This window comes from Pseudophryne corroboree, chromosome 2 (genome assembly GCF_028390025.1).
Source record: "Pseudophryne corroboree isolate aPseCor3 chromosome 2, aPseCor3.hap2, whole genome shotgun sequence".
Taxonomy (NCBI): domain Eukaryota; kingdom Metazoa; phylum Chordata; class Amphibia; order Anura; family Myobatrachidae; genus Pseudophryne; species Pseudophryne corroboree.
In genome coordinates, this window is record NC_086445.1 from 875,319,927 (window position 1) to 875,331,988 (window position 12,062).

General features: G+C 47.1%; 1 protein-coding gene across 2 annotated transcripts in view; it reads left to right on the plus strand.

Annotated features, from left to right (window-relative positions):
• Positions 1-12,062, plus strand: part of BLMH (bleomycin hydrolase) — a 194,887-nt gene that overhangs the window by 10,760 nt on the left and 172,065 nt on the right. For both annotated transcript variants that reach the window (XM_063955955.1, XM_063955954.1), the window contains exons 2-3: positions 923-1,120; positions 4,891-5,000. In XM_063955955.1, the coding sequence (XP_063812025.1) occupies positions 923-1,120; positions 4,891-5,000 (308 nt within the window). The remainder of the gene's footprint in view (positions 1-922; positions 1,121-4,890; positions 5,001-12,062) is intronic.

The following is a 12,062-nucleotide window of genomic DNA, read 5'->3' on the forward strand; positions in this document are numbered from 1 at the left end:
GGTTGTACGGTGTGATTGGTGTGGCTGGTATGAGTCTTACCCGGGATTCAATATCCTTCCTTATTATGCACGCTCGTCCGGGCACAGTATCCTAACTGAGGCTTGGAGGAGGGTCATAGGGGGAGGAGCCAGTGCACACCACCTGATCCTAAAGCTTTTATTATTGTGCCCTGTCTCCTGCGGAGCCGCTATATCCCCATGGTCCTGACGGAGTCCCCAGCATCCACTACGGACTACGAGAAATAGATTTATCGGTAAGTAAAATCTTATTTGCAGATACATCTGAAAATTTGTATATTGGAAACCGTATTATGATACTTCAAAGTCTGAGCTACAGACGCTTATCCGCTGTTGTTATTTCCCAGCAGTCGAAATACCAACACCCGAATCCTGACCACTGCTCGGAATGCCGGCACCGACATTTCGACTAGGAATACAATCCTGGCACTAAAATTCCGACCACTGGGATCCCATTCTAGTGGTTGCTGGACAGATAAAAAGGGGATGGTTATGGTTAGGCTGCGGTAAGGGGCGAGCGGTTAGATTTAGTGACCACCAGGGAAGGTTTGGGTTAGGCTGTGGGGTGGTGAGTTAGGTTTAGGCTGCGGGAAGGTAGAGTTGGGGGGGCATTGGAGAAAGGTATGTATAATTACCCTTCCCCTATCGGGATTCTCACCAACGGTATGCCGCAGTCTGTATTTTGTCCGCCAGCATATTGAACCCAAACCTTTTAAAACTGCTTATTACAGGGATTGTTGAAGGAGATGCTGACTGATCATGCCATGTATGACATGATCACAAAGCATTAGTAGTCCTATCTCCCCCGTCCCCCAGCTAGTTTTTGAAACTTTCTTGATACCATTCCAGTGATTGCAAACTTGTGTGATTAAGTTGAATCTACTTGTCTCACTTTTCCTCTCAGGTTTGAGCTTGGAAAAAACATCTTCCTTCAGGAAAAAGCTGAAGTCTGCGCCCCAGTTCCTGCTGGCTCAGAATGTTGCGACAAACAGTGATCCGCTGGAGGTGTGTCTGCAAAGGCAGACCGTCCAGGACAGTGTGCACGTCTTTCAACACACCATCCCCGCTGAGGGCAAACCAGTCACCAACCAGAAAAACTCAGGTATGACACGTCTCCGGAAGAGAACACACTCTAGGAGGGCTTGATTTGAAATGGAGGGCATGCAGAGTCAGTATTTCAATTTATATTTAGCCTCTATAGTGGTTGTCAGCTCACATACAGAAGTGTTCATTACAAAGATCAGTCTTGCAGTTTCCATGTGTATGTGTGTTCAGTCGTAGGAACCAGAGCAGTTGAATTGGTAGTACCACTGTGCTCTAAGTACTGACGTACTAGTCGCTTATTAGCTACCAGGAAGACGCACCTTCTCGGGCATATTTAACATAACTCTTTGCTTTTCCACTTTTTTGTCACAGTGTGCAAAAGTCTTTCAAGTGTGATTTCAGAGAAACCAATTAAGTACCCAGAAATACAGTATAGGGAATCTTGAATAGTAAACATGTTTCATAATCTCGATTCCCTGATCCCGAGCAAAAATGGTCGGGATCAGCATATCAGGGATTTTTAAAATGAAGAATTTCCAGGTTTCCCCGGTGGATTGACGATCATCAATGGCCGCCGACCGGCGGATCGTGGTTCATGTTGGGGAAATGGGGCAGCATCCACGGCATGTGGGGAAAATATTATTTTTCATTGGCAAACTATATAAATACATTCACAGATGATGTATTTTGAACAAAATTGACTGTGTTTTTATTATTAAAAGTGGTGTTTGTTTCCCCCCTCATAATCCCTGTGTGTACAAAAAAATGCTGCCATGAGATGAACCCCCATGTGATATTCCTGAGATGTGTATTTACTGACATCTTCGTAGTACCGCACATCCTGGGCTGATTCCGAGCTGTGCTCAAGTACGTTTTACAGACAGATGTTGTAGTATGCAGCTTTGAGCAACTACAGGAGAATGGCTGAAACTGGATGGCATCTGGGTGTTTGGCACATAAGCTACATGTTCTGAGAGTGTCCTTTCAGCGGAACTGCGGGCTATGCAGATTGTACGTGCGTAGAAAACTGTATGATTTCAGATGGTCTCTTACACCAGGAATAGGGCTGGCGGAAATGCGCATTGATATTGATGGCAGTGACTTCCAAAAGTGGATGTACAGTACAGGGGTGATGTGTCCAGCCACATAGATGTGTCCAGCCCTGAGTACAGGCATAGTGCCACATTTATTTATGAGCTCACAGTGTGGCGGCATTTGTGAATATATATATATATAGTATATGTATATATACAGTATATGTTATGACAATGACATTTGTTCCCTATAGCTGTTCTTGAGTACCAAAACTTATTTCATTCGCCCCACTCCCTTCCTCATGTCTGAGAGATGCCTAATTGCATAATCATTGTTTGGCACTTTTTAAGCAAATTGTCTTTCAGTTTAGATCAGGGCTGGCCAAACCAGTCCTCAAGATCTACCAACAGTTCACATTTTCCAGACCACCTACCTAGTACACAGGTGTAGTCATTACCAATTAAGATGTGCTGCATTCATTCCTAACTGACAAGACTACAGATCTCCAGGAGGCCTGGAAAACATGACTAGTTGGTAGATCTCGAGGACTGGTTTGGCCAGCCCTGGTTTAGATTATTCACTAGTGAAACTTTGATTTGATTCAGTGAATGATATTTAATTGTATTTCAACACATTGATCTGTAAGACAGCACTCTACTTCATTTATAAGCTGTAACTATAGGTTATAATGCACAGGACAGAAGTGAGTGCTCTCTGAAACTTTTGAAGGGGGTTTCCACATCCAGATGATTTGACAACTTTGGTTCTTGTTCGTGTTGCTCTGCCTACTAAACACACTGCTTTCCTTTCCCTGGCTGCCATGTGCGGGTTTCACCACCGTTCATGTATTACCAAGCCAAGTTCTTCTCTGCACCAGATACAGTTTGATTTGAGAGCAGCTTTGTCTCCTATCCCATGGCAACAAAACAAACTAGTCCTGCGGATTCCTAACATTAGCATAAAGTAATAAATCGGGCTTCCATAGCTGCTCGTAACGACAGCCATTTTGCATACAACAAAGAATCAGCCCCCTTATGTTAATGATAGTGTTCGCAGTGCCCATTAAAACAGCCTACTGTGCCACTGCATGAATAGATGCTGTGCGCATGTGCATGGCATCTATTCACATTAAAGGGAGCTCTTGGTGGAAGCCCAGCACCCCATTAGTGACGCCACGGCTGGGGCATGCTCCCATTAGTGACATGGGGGGGGGGGGGGCAGTCCGTTCCCAACAGTGACGCCGGCAGTGCTGCGCCCCCTTTTCGAGCACTTGCGCAATACCAGCCCTGCACCTATGCAGCCAATTAGTGACACCACGGCTGGGGCATGCTCCCATTAGTGACATCGAGGGGGCCAGTCCGCCCCCAACAGTGACGCTGGCAGTGCTGCGCCCCCTTTTTGAGCACTTGCGCAATACCACTCCTGCACCTATGCGTCCTGCCTGGCCACAATCCTAGGGGGAACACTAAATGTGTTCATGCAGGGGCAGCCCTGACCAGTTTGATGCCCCAGGCAAGATTTTTGCCTGCTGCACACCCAAATGTGGGACCCTTGAAGGTGGCGTGGCTTCACCAAACAGTGGGTGACTAGGGAACAGAGTGTCTCCAGCCATCAAATCTCTTCCCCCTGTATGTCTCTCCAGCCATCAAATTTCTGCCCATTGTGTGTCTCCAGCTATCATATTTCTCCCCCTTTGTACCTCCTTTACTGTGTTCCCTCTGCTTCTCTCCTCCACGGTACTCTCTGCTGTGAATGATGCTGACATGACCTTAGGTCACGCCAGCATCACACTGATGGAAGCTGCAGGAGCTGTATGATCAGCGCTGGACTTTACAGGCTTTTTGTTGCTGCTGCTTTGGTGCCTGTCATATACCTGTATTATGACAGGCAATGGAGCAGCAGTGCCAGAAAGCCTGTACATTCCATCGAAATCCACTTTCAACTGGGAATCTGAAATGTGGAGCCGGCGCAGGGGAGCTTAGATGTCCAGCCTGCATAGATGCCACTAAGCCAGTAGTTCCTATACTTTTTTGAATCACGGTGCCCTGGAGTATCAGTATTTATTTCACGCCACCCCTAGGCCAAAAGTTTCTTATTGAGAAATTTAGAACTAAATATTCAATTAATGAAATTGTGTTTATATGTCATCCTAAGGTTAACTGTGTGGTAAGGTACAAGATTTGCTTCTGTTTGTCCACATATTTGCTTGCCAGCCACCAGCATTGTTTTTGCCTATTACATTGAACATGCATAATTTGAATTGGTCCTAGACCCCCAACCCAACCATCCCTGTAAGTGTCCCGAGGCACCCCAGGGGGGCACAGCACTCAGTTTGAGAACCACTGCCCTAGGCCTTTCCAGGTGCCCCTAGAATTTTCCATGATCGGGCCAGAAGTATTTTGGATTTTAGATTTTTTTTCATATTTTGGACTATTTGGATACCATAAGGAGATATCTTGGGGATGGGACCCAAGTCTAAATACAGAATGCATGCATGGTTCATATATATACCTTATACACACAGCCTGAATGCCATTCTATACAATATGTTTAATGATTCTGTGGATGAAACAATGTTTGTGTACACTGAACCATCAGAAGGCAAAGGTGTCACTATCTCAGTCGCGCTCAAAAATTTTTGGATATCGGCTTTTTGGATATGGGATACTCAACCTGCAGCAAGTAAGTACTTAATGATGTGTTTCCTATATGCTTGGTCTTGTCTTACTATTTATTCTACATTTTACCAGGAATACCACAACTTAATATAGCAGAATTTACTCTGTGTTTCAGGTCGGTGCTGGATATTTTCTTGCCTAAATGTAATGAGATTACCGTTTATGAAGAAATTTAACATTGAAGAATTTGAGTTCAGCCAATCTTATCTGTTTTTTTGGGACAAGGTATGTGATCATTGTGAGAGAAACACTCGGTTATTTCCATTTGCATGTTCCAAACCGATTAAATGTATCAGGAAATGACAAAGATCTATTAAAAGTCAGTAATGTTAATAATGGCTCTTGAGAAACTCCAGCAGGCCTTTGATTCTGGTCACAGATTAACTCTGAGAAGCAGTGTTCAGTGAGGCATTAACAGCTTTATATCAGCACATTGCAAGTTTTATAACCTGACCGTTATGCACCAGTCACAGCCAGCTTGATGGTGAAAAACGGGTCACAGCTGTACTATTTTCCAGTCCTAGCCCTTACTGGGTCTGAGAGCTTTAGTTGTTGTGTCTATTAACCCCACATCACTGATCAGACTGATTGTGAGGTGTCTGTCTCACCATTAAAGCCATGTCTTCATTGATGGCCCAAGCTTTCAGGCACACTGCTCGTAATTGTTCTTGTACTGGCTGCCAGTTCCCTCATGAGTGCAGGACACAGAGCTGTCCATACTAGTATTTGTTTCATGTAACCTGACACACTAACTGAGCTGATATGATAGATACAGGGGCATAGCCAGAACTTTGTAGGCCCCATAGCAACATTTTGAAGGGGCCCCTGTCCCAATGCTGCTAGAGAGACACCTTTCCACAGCAGTTGTTAAATGTATGCCCCATAATAGTGTCCTTGTTCATTTTCTGAACCATAGTAGTGCCATAGGTAATGTTATGCCCCATAGTAGTGCCCTAGTTCACATTATGTCATACAGTGTCCCCAGTACATATTATGCCTTACTATAGTGCCTCCACTTCATATTGTGCCACATTACAGTGCCCCAGTTCATTTAATGTAACATTATAGTGCCCTCCAGTTAATTTTATACCACATTACAATAAGTAGATATAGCAGCTGCACTCCCGTCACCTATGGTCCGTGGCGCTGAGGGTAGGTACTATTTCTCTAACGTCCTAGTGGATGCTGGGACTCCGTCAGGACCATGGGGAATAGCGGGCTCCGCAGGAGACAGGGCACATCTAAATAAAGCTTTTAGGATCACATGGTGCGTACTGGCTCCTCCCCCTATGACCCTCCTCCAAGCCTCAGTTAGGTTTTTGTGCCCGTCCGAGAAGGGTGCAATCTAGGTGGCTCTCCTAAAGAGCTGCTTAGAAAAAGTTTTTTTAGGTTTAAATCTCAGTGAATCCTGCTGGCAACAGGATCACTGCATCGAGGGACTTAGGGGAGAGATTTCCAACTCACCTGCGTGCAGGATGGATTGGAGTCTTAGGCTACTGGACACTTAGCTCCAGAGGGAGTCGGAACACAGGTCCTCCTGGGGTTCGTCCCGGAGCCGCGCCGCCGATCCCCCTTACAGACGCTGAAGACGGAGGTCCGGAAAGCAGGCGGCAGAAGACTCCTCAGTCTTCATGAAGGTAGCGCACAGCACTGCAGCTGTGCGCCATTGTTGCTACACGTCTCACTGATTCAGTCACGGAGGGTGCAGGGCGTTGCTGGGGGCGCCCTGGGCAGCAATATTAAATACCTTTAGTGGCAAAATAAATACATCACATATAGCCATTAAGGCTATATGTATGTATTTAACCCAGGCCAGTTTTCTTAAAACCCGGGAGAAAAGCCCGCCGAAAAAGGGGCGGAGCTTATTCTCCTCAGCACTCAGCGCCATTTTCCTGCTCAGCTCCGCTGGTGAGGAAGGCTCCCAGGACTCTCCCCTGCACTGCACTACAGAAACAGGGTAACAAAGAGAAGGGGGGCATAATTTGGCGATATTGATATATTAAAAGCGCTTATATCAAAAACAACACCTTCTAGGGTTGTTTATATACATTTATAGCGCTTTTGGTGTGTGCTGGCAAACTCTCCCTCTGTCTCCCCAAAGGGCTAAGAGGGTCCTGTCTTCGATTAGAGCATTCCCTGTGTGGCTGCTGTGTGTCGGTACGTGTGTGTCGACATGTATGAGGACGATGTTGGTGTGGAGGCAGAGCAATTGCCGGTAATGGTGATGTCACCCCCTAGGGAGTCGACACCGGAATGGATGGCTTTAGTTATGGAATTACGTGATAATGTTAGCACATTACAAAAGTCAGTTGACGAAATGAGACGGCCGGAAAACCAGTTAGTACCGGCTCAGGCGTCTCAGACACCGTCAGGGGCTGTAAAACGTCCCTTACCTCAGTCAGTCGACACGGGTACCGACACAGATGAATCTAGTGTCGACGGTGAAGAAACAAACGTATTTTCCAATAGGGCCACACGTTATATGATCACGGCAATGAAGGAGGCTTTGCAGATCTCTGATACTGCTGGTACCTCAAAAAGGGGTATTATGTGGGGGGTGAAAAAACTACCTGTAGCTTTTCCAGAATCAGAGGAATTGAATGACGTGTGTGACGAAGCGTGGGTTAACCCAGATAGAAAACTGCTAATTTCCAAGAAGTTATTGGCATTATACCCTTTCCCACCAGAGGTTAGGGCGCGCTGGGAAACACCCCCTAGGGTGGATAAGGCGCTCACACGTTTATCAAAGCAAGTGGCGTTGCCGTCTCCTGATACGGCCGCCCTCAAGGATCCAGCAGATAGGAGGCTGGAAACTACACTGAAGAGTATATACACACATACTGGTGTTATACTGCGACCGGCAGTAGCCTCAGCCTGGATGTGCAGTGCTGGGGTAGTGTGGTTGGATTCTCTGACTGAAAATATTGATACCCTGGATAGGGACAGTATTTTATTGACTCTAGAGCAATTAAAGGATGCTTTTCTTTATATGCGAGATGCTCAGAGGGATATTTGTACTCTAGCATCAAGAGTAAGCGCGATGTCCATATCTGCCAGAAGAAGTTTATGGACGCGACAGTGGTCAGGTGATGCGGATTCCAAAAGGCATAAGGAAGTATTGCCATATAAAGGAGAGGAATTATTTGGGGTCGGTCTTTCGGACCTGGTGGCCACGGCAACTGCCGGCAAATCCACTTTTTTACCTCAGACCCCCTCCCAACAGAAAAAGACACCGTCTTTTCAGCCGCAGTCCTTTCGCTCCTATAAAAACAAGCGACCAAAAGGACAGTCTTATCTGCCGCGAGGCAGAGGAAAGGGTAAGAGAGGGCAGCAAGCAGCCCCTGCCCAGGACCAGAAGCCCGCCCCGGGTTCTACAAAGCCATCAGCATGACGCTGGGGCTTTACAAGCGGACTCAGGAGCGGTGGGGGGTCGACTCAAGATTTTCAGCAATCAGTGGGCTCGCTCACAAGTGGACCCGTGGATCCTGCAGATAATATCTCAGGGTTACATGTTGGAGTTCGAAAGGTCTCCCCCTCGCCGGTTCCTAAAGTCTGCTTTACCAACGTCTCCCTCAGAAAGGACGTCGGTTTTGGAAGCCATTCACAAGCTGTATTCTCAGCAGGTGATAGTCAAGGTACCCCTCCTACAACAGGGAAAGGGGTATTATTCCACACTATTTGTGGTACCGAAGCCGGACGGTTCGGTAAGACCTATTCTAAACCTGAAATCCTTGAACCTGTACATACAGAAATTCAAGTTCAAGATGGAGTCACTCAGAGCAGTGATAGCGAATCTGGAAGAAGGGGACTTCATGGTGTCCCTGGACATAAAAGATGCTTATCTGCATGTCCCAATTTACCCCTCACACCAAGGGTATCTCAGGTTCGTGATACAAGACTGTCATTATCAGTTTCAAACGCTGCCGTTTGGTTTGTCCACGGCCCCTCGGGTCTTTACCAAGGTAATGACCGAAATGATGGTTCTTCTACGAAGAAAAGGCGTATTAATTATCCCTTACTTGGACGATCTCCTGATAAGGGCAAAGTCCAGAGAACAGCTGGAAGTCGGTGTAGCACTAACCCAGGTAGTGCTTCAGCAACACGGGTGGATTCTGAATCTTCCAAAATCTCAATTGACCCCGACAACTCGTCTGCTGTTCCTGGGAATGATTCTGGACACGGTTCAGAAAAAGGTGTTTCTCCCGGAGGAGAAAGCAAGGGAGTTATCCGAACTTGTCAGGAACCTCCTAAAACCAGGAACTGTGTCAGTACATCAATGCACAAGAGTCCTGGGAAAGATGGTGGCTTCTTACGAAGCGATTCCATTCGGCAGATTCCATGCACGGACATTTCAGTGGGATCTGCTGGACAAATGGTCCGGATCGCATCTGCACATGCATCAGCGGATAACACTGTCACCAAGAACAAGGTTGTCTCTCCTGTGGTGGTTGCAGAGTGCCCATCTGTTAGAGGGCCGCAGATTCGGCATACAGGACTGGGTCCTGGTGACTACGGATGCCAGCCTACGAGGCTGGGGAGCAGTCACACAGGGAAGAAACTTCCAGGGCGTGTGGTCAAACCTGGAGACGTCCCTTCACATAAATATACTGGAGCTAAGAGCGATCTACAATGCTCTAAGCCTGGCAAAATCGCTGCTTCAGGGTCAGCCGGTGTTGATCCAGTCGGACAACATCACGGCAGTCGCCCACGTAAACCGACAAGGCGGCACGAGAAGCAGAAGAGCAATGACAGAAGCTGCAAGGATTCTGCGCTGGGCGGAGAATCATGTCATAGCACTGTCAGCAGTGTTCATCCCGGGAGTGGACAACTGGGAAGCAGACTTCCTCAGCAGACACGACCTTCACCCGGGAGAGTGGGGACTTCATCCAGAAGTCTTCCACATGATTGTGAACCGTTGGGAAAGACCAAAGGTGGACATGATGGCGTCTCGCCTCAACAAAAAATTGGACAGATATTGCGCCAGGTCAAGAGACCCTCAGGCAATAGCTGTGGACGCTCTGGTAACACCGTGGGTGTACCAGTCAGTGTATGTGTTCCCTCCTCTGCCTCTCATACCAAAGGTACTGAGAATTATACGGAAAAGAGGAGTAAGAACAATACTGGTGGCTCCGGACTGGCCAAGAAGAACTTGGTATCCGGAACTTCAAGAGATGCTCACGGAGGATCCATGGCCTCTACCTCTAAGAAGGGATCTGCTTCAGCAGGGACCTTGTATGTTCCAAGACTTACCGCGTCTGCGTTTGACGGCATGGCGGTTGAACGCCGGATTCTAAAAGAAAAGGGCATTCCAGAGGAAGTTATTCCTACCTTGATTAAGGCTAGAAAGGAAGTGACTGTACAACATTATCACCGCATTTGGCGAAAATATGTTGCGTGGTGTGAGGCCAAGAAGGCTCCAACGGAAGAATTTCAATTGGGTCGATTCTTACATTTCCTGCAAACAGGATTGTCTATGGGCCTAAAATTGGGGTCCATTAAAGTTCAAATTTCGGCCTTATCAATCTTCTTCCAGAAGGAATTGGCATCAGTGCCTGAAGTACAAACTTTTGTCAAAGGTGTACTACATATACAACCCCCAATAGTGCCTCCAGTGGCACCGTGGGATTTGAACGTAGTTTTGAATTTTCTCAAATCTCATTGGTTTGAGCCTCTAAAATCGGTAGATTTAAAATACCTTACATGGAAGGTAACCATGCTATTGGCCCTGGCTTCAGCCAGGAGAGTTTCAGAGTTGGCGGCTTTATCATACAAAAGCCCATATCTGATTTTCCATTCGGACAGGGCAGAACTGCGGACACGTCCTCATTTTCTCCCTAAGGTGGTTTCGGCTTTTCACTTGAACCAGCCTATTGTGGTGCCTGCGGCTACTAGCGACTTGGAGGACTCCAAGTTACTGGACGTTGTCAGAGCATTAAAAATATATATTTCAAGGACAGCTGGAGTCAGAAAATCTGACTCGTTGTTTATATTGTATGCACCCAACAAGATGGGTGCTCCTGCGTCTAAACAGACGATTGCACGTTGGATCTGTAGCACAATCCAACTTGCACATTCTGTGGCAGGCCTGCCACAGCCTAAATCTGTAAAGGCCCACTCCACAAGGAAAGTGGGCTCATCTTGGGCGGCTGCCCGAGGGGTCTCGGCATTACAACTTTGCCGAGCAGCTACGTGGTCAGGGGAGAACACGTTTGTAAAATTTTACAAATTTGATACTCTGGCTAAGGAGGACCTGGAGTTCTCTCATTCGGTGCTGCAGAGTCATCCGCACTCTCCCGCCCGTTTGGGAGCTTTGGTATAATCCCCATGGTCCTGACGGAGTCCCAGCATCCACTAGGACGTTAGAGAAAATAAGAATTTACTTACCGATAATTCTATTTCTCATAGTCCGTAGTGGATGCTGGGCGCCCATCCCAAGTGCGGATTGTCTGCAATACTTGTACATAGTTATTGTTACAAAGATCGGGTTATTACTATTGTTGTGAGCCATCTTTTCAGAGGCTACTTCGTTTTTTGTTATCATACTGTTAACTGGGTTCAGATCACAAGTTGTACGGTGTGATTGGTGTGGCTGGTATGAGTCTTACCCGGGATTCAAGATCCTTCCTTATTGTGTACGCTCGTCCGGGCACAGTACCTAACTGAGGCTTGGAGGAGGGTCATAGGGGGAGGAGCCAGTACGCACCATGTGATCCTAAAAGCTTTATTTAGATGTGCCCTGTCTCCTGCGGAGCCCGCTATTCCCCATGGTCCTGACGGAGTCCCAGCATCCACTACGGACTATGAGAAATAGAATTATCGGTAAGTAAATTCTTATTTTATCCGGGCCTGTAGGAGGGGCCCGGGACCCACTGCCCCATATTCCCCCAGTTGCAGGCAGCGGTACTTCTGGCAGGGACTGAGAAGAGACTGCTGGTGTAGCAGCCTCTCTCCACAGCTCAGCACACTCTGTTGTACGCTGTGCTGTGGAGAGAGGGAGCTGCAGAAGCAGTCAGTCCTCTTTCTTCCTGTGTGATGTGCTGGGGAGAAGGGGGTGGGGGAGCGATCACACTCCACCCCACCCGCCGGATTTGCTACTGGTGCCCCTCCCCCATGCATCTCATGTGGCCCCTTTGGTTAATAATAGGTTAATTGGTTTCTGGGGAAGTTGTCTTGTGTACCCATGCCCGTTGCAGGGAAATTACATTATGTGTTACACTGGGACAGGGACTGATTTGCATGAATACTCTATTTCATTTTACTGTGATGCAGAATATGTTGGAGCTATGT